At 36.7% G+C, this 16,884-nt stretch overlaps 1 protein-coding gene across 1 annotated transcript in view; it reads right to left on the reverse strand.

Moving 5' to 3' along the window:
- Window positions 1-1,190: 1,190 nt before the first annotated feature.
- Window positions 1,191-16,884, reverse strand: part of Gsk3b (glycogen synthase kinase 3 beta) — a 139,070-nt gene continuing 123,376 nt past the window's right edge. The window contains exons 10-11 of the mRNA XM_048346707.1: window positions 13,249-13,347; window positions 1,191-4,803 (exon numbers count right to left, since the gene is read on the reverse strand). Coding sequence (XP_048202664.1) covers window positions 4,736-4,803; window positions 13,249-13,347 — 167 coding nt within the window. The 3' untranslated portion in view covers window positions 1,191-4,735. The remainder of the gene's footprint in view (window positions 4,804-13,248; window positions 13,348-16,884) is intronic.

Consider the following 16,884-nt stretch of genomic DNA (forward strand, 5'->3'; position numbering starts at 1 on the left):
ACAGTACCAGTTAACTATTTCCAAACCAAGTCACATAGAACGAAATGTATTTACAAGGGAATGGGGAAAGAGGAAAAAAACATTGAGCATACTTTTCACAAAAAAGTTTATATTTAAAATGAAAAAAAAAATTCAGTCACAGAGGCATTCAAGTAGTAATAATGTTATACAGATTTTGCTTTTCCTTATATCAAGACAGATTTGCACAAGTGTTTGCAATAGTTTGTATACAACCCACAGTCCTTTATATATATATATAATAATAAATTTTTAGATTTGTTTTTAAGATGGAAGTGGTCACGCTAATTGGTATGTGTACAGGCCCAAGTGATCCATCGGCAACACATTTATAAATGCAAATTTTACAGGCAAGCACATTTTCATACATCTATTTGTATCTGCCTGTAGACAGATAGTTTAAAAAAAAAAGAAACTTAAAAAATTACCACAAGGAAGTCTACTTTGTCAAGAGAACCCCTCATGTACTGGTTGTCACTTTACTCTTATTGTGGAGGTGCAAAACGGAGCAACAAACTTGAATAAATGGCATAACCTGTGTGAAAATAATCCAAACCCCAGGGATTACTTTCAGACTCTCACAGGTAGAATTTAAGTCTGGGATTCTACTTTGCTTCGAGTTGTTTCTTATTTTCAGTGGCTCAGATTTCTACCAGAAAAGACAGATTACACTGTAAAGCATGCTTGTTCTTTCATATGGGGGAGAAACATGTTAGTCTCGGTGATGACACTGATTACTAACATGAAAAAGAATCAGATACAATTCTGATTAAAAAAAAAAAAGAGAGAACCCCAAACTCCTGGGGATCTGGCATTGGCCAAACTTCCTTTGGAAGACTCCAAATTCTTTGAAAAGTAAAAATAAACTAAATGCCAGTGTCTTTATATCCACAGGGTTAGAGAATGAATATCCTCTCAGAAACCTTTGCACTGGTGCAGACAAGATGGCTGCGTAGGCATACTTTTGTTAAAACACAAACCAAAGGGATGACTCTAAAAATTAAGAGGACTTAAAAAAAATGACGCATGTCATTGGAAAGAAGGTGTGGTCTTCCACCTTGCTGGAACAAACACATGATGTTTTAAAAATAGCAACCTTTGGTTTTTTTGTTTGTTTTGTTTTCTATTCAAGAGTAGTTGGAGGAGTAGTTGGAGGCAAAACAATACTATTTTTAAAAATAAAAAAAGGCCTTCATTTTGGGCACACAATAAGAACAAAACTTTTCTAAGAAAGAAATTAAAATGACATTTCATGGAGTAGGGGTAAAGATGGCAGGATGGAGGGGATGTGTGGAGAGTTCCCTTGTTGGACAATACCCTCCATCAGCATGGAGCCAGTAACTACCAACAACTACATGACAGCAAGTACATCGCTGATGGAAAAAAAAAAAAAAAAACTACTGAAATACCTCGATTTGTTTAAAACAAAAAACAAAACCTACCTTTTTCCCCCCTTGCTCTCATTTGGGAAGGAAGTACTTACGAAGAAAGCCATGACAGAAGGCTCTCAGAAATCTGTTGTTCCTCAGACCCAGGGTTAGGGCTTGTGGAACAGATGAGTATGATCGAATCTATTCTATACCCTTCAGCACTAGGGCTACCTGTGCTACAATGAGTCCCGGAATGGACTGTGCACGAAATGAAACCAAAACAAAGGCCAGGCTTGAATGAGATTACGAACATGTTTTCCTCTTCCCACTCCTGAGCATGCTGTCACTGAAACATATCTGGAGGGGTAGATATTGTTATTTCAAAGGGAAAGGAGATGGACAGGGTGACATGGATAAAGGAAATCAATGAAAATGTTACAAATGAAAACAAAACAAAAAACTAAACACATGGAAGCGAAGGCACTCCAAACTATATAGATACACTATACATTGCTAGAGTTATTGTTACAATAATACAGGCCGGTACCTACTGTACAGAGTTAAAACTATATGGCTTTAAAAAGCTCGTCTACATTTTGTCTGATTATTAAACAGAATCACTGCCCTGAACAGTAACTTTTTGCTCATTAATAACAGTTCCTGGGTCCATATATTTACATACAAAACAATAAAACTTAAATTTAAAAACATTGAAAGAAAATATAATGTACAAGCTTGAATTTGGTGAGGAGCTTTTAATTATTATTATTATTATTAATATTTACACAAAGATATTCAGAGACCTGGATCTCACTTGTATAAAAGAGTACTATGATCCTGCCATAATCCTTGAGAAAGAAAAATTGTGCACCTCAGCCTTCACACATGCATGTGAATGCACACACATACGTGCAAACACACCCAAACACACACACTGAGAGAAAAGCATCTGACTTTCCTCTCCTCTTCTCTCCCTCCCATTTGTAGGGGGAAAGTATTCTCTTACAACAAGCATTGATCTTTCTGGACTCAAGCAAGTACCCCAAGTCCAGCTTAGTGTTTGTACCCGAATGTCAGGCTGGGCAGTTTGATCTGAAAGCCGGTCCACTTCTGTCATGGACCTACTTGTTCAGATTCTTTATAAATCCTTTCTGAAAATGGTCTACCAGGTCATCCCCTGCTGCTAAGTAACTTTTAATTTCAAATCTTAATTAACTTGTAGAAGCACTTTTTATTTTAAAAAGGAAAGTTCAGTTGGATTTGGTTTGACTGAAGTTTCCTTTCTCACAAACTCTGATATAACCAGAGGTTTGAGAAACCACTTTTGTGACCCAAAGAGCTTAGCAAAACAGTGAGTGAAAATTAAGATGGCTCACAGTTGTCCTTCTGGGTATCAGCAGGCAGTATGACTCTTGAGGAGTCACACAACTGGTTAAGCAGGATAGGGTGCTGGGGCCTGTGTGAGGGCTGCCAGGAGACTCCACTTCCTAACCAACCAGAGGACAAGACCCCTACCAATACCTAAGGTGGCAATTGAAGGGTGAAAGGAGGCTACATACAACCTAGGGCTCAGCTCTGAAGCCCTACAGTTATCATCTCGCCAAGGAGAAGTGTGGGGAAGGACTGGGTGGGAAGGAAAGGCGGCCATCACTCAAGTGATCTTTAAATGTAAGATCTAACTGATTGTGCCTTAAAGATTCATAGGTCAAGTAATGGCCCATAAGCACCAAGGTGACTAAGGTTCATTTTGGAGTATATAAGGCCCATGAAGATACCGATCTGAAAAGTATTAAAAAAGAAAACCAAGCTAGTTATGAAAATCTATTTCCTCACTGCAAACATAATCCTTCAATCCTCCTTGCTTTCCAAGGAATATTGCTTTTTCTTCAAAAACAAGAGACTGATTCTTACACCATTCACTGATTAACAAAGAAAACAGAAACAAAAATTCTGAACTGTGGTATAGGGGAAACATTCGTCTCATGCTTCAACCAGTCAATTTTGATACTGTAGACAGAAACAAAAAGGCAGTATTGAATATATGTATATATAACATATACACACATTTATAGAATTAGTTTTCCTATAAAGTCAGCAGGTACAGGTGACTGTTTATCATTTTGCTGTGTATTTTTTAATATTCCTACCATCTAAAATCATGGCCTATCTGACATGCATCAATAAATAAATTTAAAAAGCATGAGTTTAAAAAAGCTGAAATTAAATAGATTCTAGATTCGGATTTAAAATTAAAACTATAATAGAATGTGGCAATTCCCGCAAGCTTGATTTTCAGTTCAAAATACGAAAAAAATAAAGCAGTAGACGGTTACAATTCACATTATTTACCTATAATGTCCTCTTCTCAAGTGTATCTTTCCAAGGGAAGTAACTTTAGACAAAGCTCTGGACAAATTCGTTCGCGGTGGTGAGAGCTGCCCTGGGCCTGGCCCTGGCCCCTGCCATAGGCCGGCCTATCAGCCTCTGGCCCTGCATGCAGATGTCTTGCTCAACACTCCCCATTCTCTTCCTAGGGAACCAGTTAAAAACTTTAAGACCTGCAGAAAGCCTTTGCTCAGGCAAACAAAGATCCATTTGCAGAGTTCTGCATGCTGCTTCTCTGTTGGCAGCCTTTAAGCCTTTACCAGCTACTCCACCACTAGCACTGGTTAAGATGTAAACAAACCTTAACCCATCACCTTACAAACTTCTCTTGTAGTTTCAAACTTTATTAACCTCCCTGGGTTACATGTATCCTTTTTTTGTTTTTTTATTTTTGCCCACCTGCCATACCTGCCACCATATGCCAAAGGCAAGTCTTCAAATACCAAGAATATGGATTAGTTTTACAAGTGACATTTAAGTCCCTGTTGACTTATACCTGCCAAGCTCCCAACCAATTTCAAGTTGTGCACTATACCGAAGTCTTATGCTAGATTTTAAAAGAAAAGAAAAGTTCAAAAACTTCAGCACAGAACAAGGTTTTCTTCTTTTTTGGAAGGGGCATGAAGCAGGAGTCCCGTTTGTAAATATACAACAGCAGACTTTTGACTTAAAAAAAAAAATAGATTGTCACGGGAGAGAGATGGTGTGTTCTAGTGCTCCGCTTTCCCCCTCCCATCAGCCCTTCCACCCCCTGGATCTCCTGCAAAGTGAGAATACAATGAAATTGGTTTGTATTTATAGGTATTTTACAAGGTTAAATAAGAACAATAATAAAAAATTGAACACTAAAATGAACAGGTTTTTTTTCTCTTTTTAATTTTCTTTCCAAACGTGACCAGTGTTGCTGAGTGACACTCAAGTAACTGGTGGTTTTTCCTGTGCAGCTGGCTACTTGGGACTGTTCAGGTGGAGTTGGAAGCTGATGCAGAAGCGGCATTATTGGTCTGTCCACGGTCTCCAGCATTAGCATCTGCAAGTTAAAAGTCCCAAGAACGCATGAGCAATGCTTTAACACTCAAAAGAACAAGTCCATTGCCTCAACTACAGACTGAGCTGCATTGTTAATGGGAGGAGATTCTGAATTACTTTCTGCTTAGACCTAAGCTTATGCCTTTGCATGGTGCTGGTACAGACAAGATAGTATCTTTGAGTAAGTTACAGACTCAGAGACTATTTCTGTCAAACTTTTTGCTACGCCAGGACTGACAGTACACGAATGATGAGTTAAGACTCTAGCTTGCTAACTTGAAAGTCAATCAGCAAACAAGAAGTAGCCATACTGTACTCACTCATTCAATAAAACATCTTGCAGTCATGTATCTTGTCTGATCTCCCCAAGATTAGCTTCACAACTAAGCTTTTCTCCTATCCCCCTTTTAAAGATCTGCTATTATTTCATGGCACCTGTTACCCATTTAAGTGGATATGTGTCCAGAATGGCTCTCCAACCTAGATAGACAACAGGCTCTTGTTTCAGTGGCTTTCATTTGTACCAGATACAATGACAGGGAATGTACTGCTGGCCAAATATTCCTCCCAAAGACTTCATCCTAAGTCCTGAGCAAGAGAAGTAGTTTGACCTGGATGGGCAACTTCTAACTGCTACCTCCCTAGTGTTCTTAGCCACCAAAGTTAATGATAACAAAAAGGCATACTAGACATTTTTGTCACTCTACAACTGAAAGGATCTGTAAGGTCCCTTGTCTTATAATGACTACCATAAACAATGACTAGACTGAATGCAACCATTTGGTCCATTATCTTTCTTTGAATTTGTTAAACTGGAATGAGACAGGAAAGATCCCAAAGGACACATAAGAACGTTACTGCTCAAGGAATATTTAACTATTTCCTTACTGCTTAAGGAAAAGTAATTATTTCTATAGCTACTCTAAAAAAAAAACAAAACTTCTTTTCTAAATTCCTAAATAAGAGTAGAACAAGGACTTAGTTGTGTAAATTATGGTACAGCACCAGAACATTATACAGCACACACACACATATAAAACAGCACACTATAGCTTCAAACACAAGATAGCATGAAAAGAAAAGCACATCTTTTAGCTCATACATAAAAGATAATATTACTTGTAATTACTTTAAGTTCAAGAACACAAGAAATTTTTATTTTCTAAAATATGCATTTTAATCCATAAAGCAAATCTTAATAGAAGAAAACTGATAAATTTTTTTTTTGCAGGGGTGCTGGTTCTGGGGTTTAAACCCAAGGGCCTGGATACTGTCCCTTAGCTTTTTTGCTCATGGCTAGTGCTCTATCACTTGAGCCACATCTCCAATTGCAGCTTTTTGGGGATGGTTAATTGAAAATAAGAGTCTCATGGATTTTCCTGTCCAGGATAGCTTCAAACTACGATCCTTACATATCAGTAGCTAGGATTACTGAACTAGCTTTTCTTTTATTTTCTTTGTGTGCGTATGTGTGTGCGTGTCCTAGGGCTTGAACTCAGGGCTAAGGCGCTGTCCTTGAGCTTTTCTGTTCAAGGCTAGCACCTCACCATTTGAACCATAGCTCACTTTTAGCTTTTGGGAGCTTAATTGGAGATAAAAGTCTCATGGACTTTCATGCCCAGGTTGGCTTTGAACTGAGATGCTTAGATCTCAACCTCCTAAGTAGCTAAGATTACAGTACCTGGCTGAAACAGTTACACCTAACTAGATCATAATGGAAAAAAAAGAAAAATCAATAGCAAGATAAACTATAGAAACTACACAAAACACAACTAAAACAAATCTGGGAACAAACTTAACTAGGGAGATGAAAGACTGACAGTGAAAACTACAAAACACTGAAACAAATTAGACACAATGGCAGAATAAATCCTGTGAAAAAGGCTACATTAACCAAATTGATCTACAGATAAAATGCAATACTTTAGCAAAATTGTAATGACATTCTTCATGGAAATAGAAAAACAAAACCTCTAAAATTTATATGAAAGTGCAAAAGATCCTGAGGAACTAAATCCTAAGCTAAAAGAGGAATGCTGGGGGTATCACAATGTATGAATGAAGCATATTACAGAGCCAGAGTAACAAAAACAGCACAGTACTGGAACAAATACAGACACAGACACAGACACAGACACAGATACACAAATACACAAATACACAGATACACAAATACAGATACAGGCCCAGTGAATAGGTTAGAGGACCCAGGAACAAATTTACATAGCTATAGCTATATGGTTCTTAGCAAAGCTATCAAAAACATAGGTTGAATAAAATACAGCTTTTACAGCACATGGTGTTGGGGAAACTGGACATCTACATGTAGAAGATGTGTCTGTTCTGTATAAAATAAATCCAGTATGGATAACAGCAACAGCTTTCTGAATAGTAATCCAGTAGTAGCTGAGGAAATAATAACATGAATTAACAAATGTGATTGTACCAGATTAAATAGCTCTGCACAACAAAGGAAAAATTAGCAGAGTAAACAGACAGCCTACAGAACAGGAGAAAACTTGTCATTTGACAAGAAATTAATATCCAGAATAAGAAGCTGCAAAAATTGAACACCAAAAGAACAAATAAATCCACTCAATAAATGGATACATGAACTGAACAGTTTTCAGTAAGTGGAAAATAAGAACATGGAGAATTCTGTATTCAATATCCTTAGCCATAAATGTAAATCAAACCATTAAGACTTCCTTCATCTCAGTCAAATAGCTATCGTCAAGAAAACTACAATAAATGCCAGTGAGGATCCAGGGGAAAAAGGAAGTCTTGTACTCTGCTGCTAGGAATGTACACTGGTGTAGACAACACAGAAATCAACATAGATGCTCTTAAACATGGCTGAAAGTAATAATCCTGCTATACCACTCTTAGATATAATACCTGAAGGGTTGTATGTCAGCGTACAAAAGAAACCTGGCATATCCATGTTTATTTCAGCACAATTCAGAGCAGCTAAGTTACATAATCAACCCAATGCCCATTAACAGATGAATGGATTAAGAAAATGTCGTATGTGTATGTACATACACACACACAAAATAGTTTTATTCTGCCATAAAGAATTATCTTACTTGTAAGAAAATGCACTAAACTGTAGATTGTTACATTAATCCAAATAAACTAGACTCAAAACAAAAAATACTACATGATACCAGTCTTATGAATATACAAAAATAAAAGGGAGAATACTTGGGGCTAGGGAACTGTTGGAGGTGGGAAGAGTTATGAGATGGGACAGAATATGATCAAAGTACATTACATGTACCTATGCAAAGATCATTATGAAACCCATTTTAAAAAATTGCAGTGGGGCTGGGGATGTGGTTTAGTGGTAGAGTGCTTGCTTAGCATGCATGAAGACCTGGGTTTGATTCCTCAGCACCACATAAACAGAAAAGGCCAGAAGTGGCCCTGTGGCTCACATGGTAGAATGCTAACCCTGAGCAAAAGGAAGCTTAGGGACAATGCTCAGTTCAAACCCCAGGACTGGTTAAAAAAAAAAGGAAGGACGTTAAAAAGAAGGGGCATTAAGGACAGGGGTGAGTAAAAAAAGAGTAATAGAGGGATTGAGCATTAAAACACTGTACACATATATGGATATACCACAATAAAACCTCCCTTGGTTTAATTAATGCACACTAAAAATGACAAACTTATGTACTTTTTTTGTGTGTAAAGGCCTGGGCTTGAGGCAGGGTCTGGGGCTGTCCTTGAGCTTTTGTGTTCAAGGCTAGGCACTCTATCACTTGAGCCACAGCTCCACTTCTGGCTCCTTGATGGTTAATTGGAGACAAGAGTTTCACAGACTTTCCTGCTCAAGTTGGGTTCAAACTTCCATCCTCACCTCCCAGCCTCCTGAGTAGCTAGGATTATAGGCATGAGCTGTACTGGTACCCAGCTTGTACTTCTTTTAATAAAGAAAAATCCCTGCTTAAGAAAACCTTAATAGTTTTATGAAGTTGCACATACATTTGGGGAAAGAAAGCTAAAGAGAAAACAGAAAGGACTGGATCACAAGAGGAACTCCAGGGAGGCTACACAGTTGCAAATTCTACAACTGGATGAGATAGGAACAGAGCTTTCCCAATACACATGTAAAAGTGGTACAGAGACAAGGGTTACAAGTATTTAGGGAAGGATGAGAGATGGTAATTCTCATTTTAGAAAGTAAGCATCTGATAAATTAATTTACTAGTGCTTCATCTCCTCAAAACAATGGCAATATATACGCAATAAGAGGAAATATTCTGGGGTAATCCACCTAACTAGGAAGAAGCAGCTGGTGATTTGGAAGGTGACAGAAATTCTGGGGTAAACAAAAGATAGAGAAGAAAGGGCACTGTAGCCCTTCGCTAAATCTGAACTAGACTTTAAGAAAACAGGTTTTGAACTTTGGAGAATAAACAGGTAAGCTTTGGGAGCTGACAATAAATAGAAAATTTATAAAGATAAACATTTTCATCAAATAATTTCAAGTATTCAAACTAATGACCTCATAAGTTAAACAACTATGACTTTAGAAGAAGGGAACACATATTCAAAGAAGAGTAGAAAACAACACTATTAACCTAAAAGAACAGGGAAGAATGGGATATATATATATATATATATATATATATATATATATACATATCTTAAGAGCTTTTTAACCCAAGATCAAGAAAAAGTTCAATCCCCTGACCAGGTAAAATGATAGAGAGAAGATAGACCTCATCCAAATCCTATCATGATTGGTACTAAGCAAGCACTCTACCACTAAGCCACCAGTACAAAAAAGGAGAAAGAGGAGACTGCTGACCATTTAAAAGACTGGCTCCCTTGTTTGTTACATATAAAATTTGGTTACTACATAATTTATTATATATGATTTCTATGCTGTGAATGTTAGCTTTTTCCCCTTAAAAGATTCATCATGAAAATAAGGGTTCTAACTCATGATTAGTGAATTAAAAATATGAACTTTGATTGGTATACATTGTAGGGCTTACCAACAAGTTTATCAATGCCTGATCCATCAGTCACTACCTGAACACAAAGAATGGTTGAAACATCTGCAAAAATAAATTTCCTCAGTGATGATATCCTTCATCTTAACTTGCAAGATACAGCATGTCTTTACAATTTTCAAGAAAGGGAAAATTATTATGAGATTGCATTTTGTTACTCAAAGGTTTGTGGAAAGACCGTAGAGAATAACAATTATTTACATATAATAGAAAAACCATAGTACAATTTAGGCAAAGGGCAGAAAATAAATAAAATTTTAATCCATAAAGCTTAAAAGTTTATCCCATCTGGACATGAAAAGGTCTGTTTTCTGCATTTCTAGAAAGAGCAATATAGAGAATTAATCAAAATGTATGCCTATATTTTAAATTCAATAGGACCTAAACATTTGGAAGTCATTTAATAGTTTTGGCTACTACTAGTAATTGAAAACAAACAAACGCAAAGTATAGTCCATTGCTCCTGCTTTAGGACTAAGCTTTGATCCTAGGTCCACATGAAGTCAGAGAATTTCATTCTTACTTAAGCCAAACATAAACATGGAGGCTTCTGAGGTAGTCATTTAGGAGCCTCTGTGCTCCCTGGTCTGGACAAACAGAATCTACATTGCAGTGGTGCTGAGGATCAGTAGAAATAGTATTTTAAATGATCAGAAGAAAATTTCAAGTTTTTGCTTTGTTTCTGAATTCCTATTTTGGTGATCTAAAACTATTTTTAGATGATTATTAGAAGGAAGTCTTTGGCTACTGGAAATAGGTACTGTTATTGATAAGGTTTTGTTAACTAAAAGCGGATCTGTCTCTTAAAATACTGATGTATGTTCTTTAATATACTGATTAAAATCAAGTAAGCCAAGAAAGTAAGTAACTTGAAGGTTCATATTCTCAATTAATCCCAGGCCATGCTGGGCATATTACTATGGTAGTATACTTAGTATTAATGCTTAGACATTCTGACTCTGTAAACTTAAACTTGGAGCATTTCCAGTTTCAGATCTCTAGGTCTAGAGCTTTGTAGACTGAAAGTTTGTTTTCTTTGTACCCTAAAATGACTAACATGTTCCCCTCTCCCCCAACAAGTCTGGATCTGTCGTTTCTTTACAATAACAATAAAAATAATAATAAGCAGTTCTTTTTTACTAAGGGCCTACTGAATTAGCAGGCAAAGGGCTAAGCACTTCCAACATTTCAATCTTTCTCACAGTTATATTCAGTAAGAGTTATTTAGTATTTCTATTTTATGCGTAGGGAAACTGAAGCTAAGAAAAGTAGCGGGCATGGATTATTTTAAGGCCTTATTAAATATATATGCATTTGTACGTACATACATACATACATACCCAAATTCTGACAAATGGGCTGGGAATATGGCCTAGTGGTAGAGTGCTTGCCTAGCATGCATGAAGTCTGGCTTCGATTCCTCAGCACCACATAAACAGAAAAGGCCAGGAGTGTTGCTGTGGCTCAAGTGGTAAAGTGCCAGCCTTGAGCAAAAAGAAGCCAGGGACAGTGCTCAGGCCCTGAGTTCATCAATCCCCAGGGGCTGGCAACAAAACAAAACAAAAAGCCCCTCCAAATTCTGACAAATGTAAACATAGTCAATCTCTTTATCTAGACCTCTAGAACACTGAGGAACACTTGAAAAAACAAGCATCTATCCCCAAAACACATGATTATATTTTTGTTGGAATTCTAATGAGAACTTCATTTATTATATTTCTTTTGGTACCATATATAACATTTGGAGGTGAAAAAACTCAAATAGTAGGGCCCCAAACACGGCTTCTTTTAAGTCACCAAAATATGTTTCATCTAATGAGTAATACATAGCATATCCTTAATTTTCTTTGGCCACTAGGAAGGTCAGAGTAATAACATATGAAATCCTCCCTGGTACTCAAGGCTCCTTTACAAGCATACAATGTACCTGAGTCGTGATCATAAGTAGCTAGTTCTGTATTTCAAGTCAAGACAATTATTTCTAGGGTTGGAGGCATGACTCAAACCATACAAAGCTTGCCTAGTAAGTGCAAGGTCCTGAGTTCAAACCCCAGTACCAAAAAAAATAAATAAATAAGGAAAGAAGGAAGATTATTATTCAAAACCAAACAATTATTTTTGTAAGCAATCTAAATTCTAAGGAAACTCCTGGAAGGGTCAGCTTCGTATTGTGAACTATCAATACAATAATAAATGGCTCATCTAAATTAACAGGTCATAGTAGTTTCTGTTCTAAATAAATAGGTCTTAGTGTTTGGTTTTATAACTGCAGTTTTACACTAAAAAAATTTAAAGCACATTTTTGTACCTGTCCCATGTTTGCATTACTTTGGGACAGCACTGCTATTCTATTTTACAGATTAATTAAATAAGACACTAATAGAACTGGAAGTTTATGTGACTTTCTCCACAGAGTATGCACTAATGTAACTGGAATTAGGGGGAAACTTCCTAGATTTTTCCTGGAAAGTAGGATACATACTATAGTACAACGTTTCTTAGACTTTGTAGCCAACATTTAGAAGACCAAAACTGAACAGGGGCTGGATGCTGCAGTTCATAAGAGGCATAGGTAGGTAGATTGAGGTCTGGGGCTGGCACTGGTCTAAAACATGTGCAAAAAAAATTTTTTTTATATCAAACATACATACATTATGAAATAAATCACATATTCACACACATTGTATTTATAAATGCTTTAGTTCTGTGTGTTTTGAAAGTAAATTTATTCTATTTTACTCATTTGGCTAGACTGCATTTGATACATAAAAGTAAATATATAATGGAACTTTACTCATCCATCAAAAAGAATGAGATTATGTCACCTGTGGTGAAATAGATGGATCTGGGAAAAAAAAATCATATTGAGTGAAGTAAGCCAGGCCTAGAATGACAAAGAGTGAATGTTTTCTCCCCTATGTGAACTTAGACCCAAAACATAATCTTTCATGCAAACACACAAAGGGGCAAATGCATACAAACCAAGTGGACTAGAGTAGAGCAAATGCAGGATACTACAATGCAAATTCTTTGAACAATTAAAAGAGAGTCAAAATGAATATCAGGAAGCTGAAACGTCGTGAAGGGGCGGGGGTGGTGGAAGAGAGTGTATGAATGGAAAAAGGAAGCAATAAATTGACAAATAGACATAACATTCAATGTATTTATGTGAAAAGGGAAGTGGAAAATGTGACTGGTGGGGGAAGCGGGAAGGTGAGGGAGGGGATATCAATGGAAGGGGTGGCTCTCATCAAGCTACACTGTACACATAAATGGAAAGACATGTTAAATTATAACCCCTTGTATAACTTTTTGGAGTTTAAAAAATGTTCATACTCATTACATGAAGTGGAGGCAATCATAGTTTGTTTCAAGAAATATATACTTTTTCTTTTTAATAAAAAGGATTTATGTCTCCTCACCTGAGGCTGCTGTGGCATTTGTAGGGGTTGAAGCAGCTGCTTGAATCCGAGCATGAGGAGGAATAAGGACGGTAGCCAGAGGTGGATTACTTGACAGTTCTAGAGAATGAAAGACAAAAAGATTAGTGCCCACTCATCTCTACTTTATATGTGAAAAGACTTAAAAATATAATAGGGTGCTAAATTAAAATACACATTCAGCAGGAAAAAGAAACAAACCTACATTTCCAACCAAATCAATGAGCTAGTAATCAATTTAACAGTGGAATCTGCAGAAATGTGATGCACAGGAATGGCAACCATTACTAATATTAAGATATGTCTGAGAATTAAGTGTATTTTGGGAAAAGGTAGTAGCTCCAAGTTTCAGAGTAAACTTATTAGTAAAGTATGTTTCCACTTCTCACTAGCCTAAGCGTGCCATGCGAGTATGTCTGCTGCACCTGCATGTGTATGCAGGTAGAACTGGATGTGCAGACGACCCACCCAACAGTTTAAAGACATACCTAGATACTACTGAAAGCAGGATTAAAAAAAAACACATTTGTTTAAAGTCTTATTGCTTTTAGTTAAAAAAAAATGTGTGCGTGTGCGCGCGATTAAATAAAAAAGATATTTTTGTTGTTGTTGTTAGTCCTAGGGCTTGAACTTCAGACCTGGATACTAAGCTTTTTTGCTCAAGGCTAAGAGTCTACCACTTAAGCCATAGCTCCACTTTTGGCTTTTTTGTGGTTAATTAGAGAAAGGAGTCTCATGGATTTTCCTGCCTGGACTGGCTTTAAATTGCAATCCTCAGATCTCAACCTCCTCAGCAGCTAGGATTACAGGCATGAGCCACCAGTGGCTGGCAAAAAAAAAAAAAATTTTACAATGCTTGGAATAGGCTTCTTTACCTATCTGTGGGAAGGTTATCTCTGCCAACTGTAAACAATTTAACTTCATCTAAAGAATCAGGTTCTTGAAATTAATTATTTTAAGATGACATTGAACTTAGTCCTGGTGTGTGGGTGTGTATATGACTTTGACATTAGCTTTAGAAAATGTGACTAGTTTCTGACTACTAGCCCAGTATTGAACTTGTGAGCGCTCATTTCACTCTTGTGTCAGTTTGAATGAATAAATTATATAATCATACTAGCTACAAGAAGTTATTATTCTCTCAGCTACAAGCTTGACAATTTATAGACATGGTATGAACTAAGAAAAGTTAGGAAATAATGCTTTTAATGAAGATAAAACTCAAGTAGTATATAAAATCAACCATTTTTAAAAAGTGTACAATTCAGTTGCATTTTATAAATTTGCAATGTTATATAACTGTCACTTCTATCTGATTCTAAAATATTTCCATTATCTGCAAACAACCCTCAAATCTATGTACTTAGGCACTCCTGACCAACTTCACCCTGTAAGCTCCTAGGAAGAGAAATAAGCGTTTCAATGCTTCAGTTTTTAAAATGTTTTTGGGTATAAAGCCCCTTAACAATACTGATTTACATAACTTGCTACTTAAATATAGAAATTTTTTACTTAAGAATCTATATGATATTAGATTTTGACAAAGAATAAAAGAAACGGATGTCCTAATTTATGGAAAATGAAAGGGAGAAAAAAACTATTATTTTTTTCATTGAGTGAGAAAAATTAGTCCAGCTCTTCAAGAAGTAGTTGTTTCTAGAAAGATAGTTGGAAAATTATTGCCTTCATTACCAGGTTTTAAGAGGTACTATTTTTGGCTAGGTGCTAGTGGCTCAGACCTATTCAGGAGGCTGAGATCTGAGTATCACAGCTCAAAGCCAGCTGGGGCAGGAAAGTCTATGAGATTCTTTATTAGCCAACCAAAAAGCTGGATGTGGACTTGTGGCTCAAGTGGTAGAGTGTTAGCCTTGAACAAAAAAGTTCAACGACAATGCCCAGGCTCCTGAGTTCAAGTACAAAAGAGGTGGGGAGGAGAGAAGAGATACCATTTTCATTTCCCACAGTCATATTGACAGCTTTGATTCTTACTGAGCAATACAAAAATTCTACAGTATTTTACTTTAACGTCAGAAAAATTTAATCTGTAATCTTTTAGCCAGGAAAAAGCAATAGAATTTCTGGTAAATGCCATGGCTGATGACTTTATGGTTCTAAGAATATAAAAAGAACTAATATAGAAAAGGTGGACACCCTTCAATAATTTAGAATTCATTTAGACTTATCATTCCAATTAAATCTCCTGAAATAGAAATCCATCCATCTACTCACCCACCCATCTATCTATCCCTATAGTACTGAGCATGAAACAATGTTGAGTCTCAGGACATACGGAGAAAAATTTAACTATCCCTGTCTGATCAACATATGCTAGTTATTGGAAAGGAAAGAAACCAAGATGTGAAGGGACCACTATGATGAAAACTTTAAAAACCTGGAAAACTAAGCAAAAGAAAGAGATGTATATGTATATATCACCCGATCTGGAAGGAATTGTTTTACAGTCAATAATCATAGAGGACATAAGCACTGTAGACCAGAGTGACAATGTACATTAAGGATAAGGTTTTTTTCCCCCTTGGTTTTTGAAAAAGTAATGAAGCCCTGAATGAGGCCCTGAAACAAGCTGACAAGAGAGGCATTCAACCTTTTTGATTAGAAGTTCTCTAAGACTATGTTCTCAGTCTAAAAGAAAACCCAAAGAACGGAAAGATGATCAAAGATATTAATATAAGACATTTTGGCAAAGCTGCTGTTTAGAAAAAAAAACCTGAGTATCACTTATGTGCTGTTTATTCCCTATGGCCCATGCTGCCCATTTTCTCCAATTCATTTACCCTCTTCCCAACTCACCTATCCTGTGTAATTGCATACCCAGTTGTGGTCATGCTGGTGTTCTGCTGTGAAGGCACGTATATGTACTGGCACATGTAGGTATAGGCCATTTATTTTCCTTTGGTAGTAGGAGTAGATTGTCATTCTTTCTTATTATTGTTATTAGAAAGGTGATTTTTTTTTTTTTGCTATTTGGGGTCTTCTATTATTCCATATGAAATTTTGGATTGCTTCTTTTTTATCTTCTATGTTGTTGGGACTTTGATGGGTATTACATTGAATTTGTAGATACTTTTGGATGGTATTGCAATTTTCATAATGTTAATCCTCCCAATCCAAGACCATGGGGGATTTTTCCATTTCCTTAAATTTGCTTTAATTTCCCTTTTCAGGTGTTTTTTTTATTGTCAAGATGATGTACAAAGGGGTTACAGTTACATGCTTAAGGTAGTGAATACATATACATTTATTGTCATACCTGTTATCCCCTCCTCATTTTTCTCCCTCCTTCCCTCCCCCCACCTTCTTTGCTTTCTTCATTACTTTTTCAAGAACCAAGGGGAAAAAAACTTATCCCTAGGGGCTGGGAATATGGCCTAGTGGCAAGAGTGCTTGCCTCCTACACATGAAGCTCTAGGTTTGATTCCCCAGCACCACATATATGGAAAACGGCCAGAAGGGGCGCTGTGGCTCAGGTGGCAGAGTGCTAGCCTTGAGCGGGAAGAAGCCAGGGATGGTGCTCAGGCCCTGAGTCCAAGGCCCAGGACTGGCAAAAAAAAAAAAAAAAAAAAAAAACAAAACGAAAAAACAAAACTTATCCCTAAT

Source organism: Perognathus longimembris, chromosome 5, assembly GCF_023159225.1.
Source record: "Perognathus longimembris pacificus isolate PPM17 chromosome 5, ASM2315922v1, whole genome shotgun sequence".
NCBI lineage: Eukaryota > Metazoa > Chordata > Mammalia > Rodentia > Heteromyidae > Perognathus > Perognathus longimembris.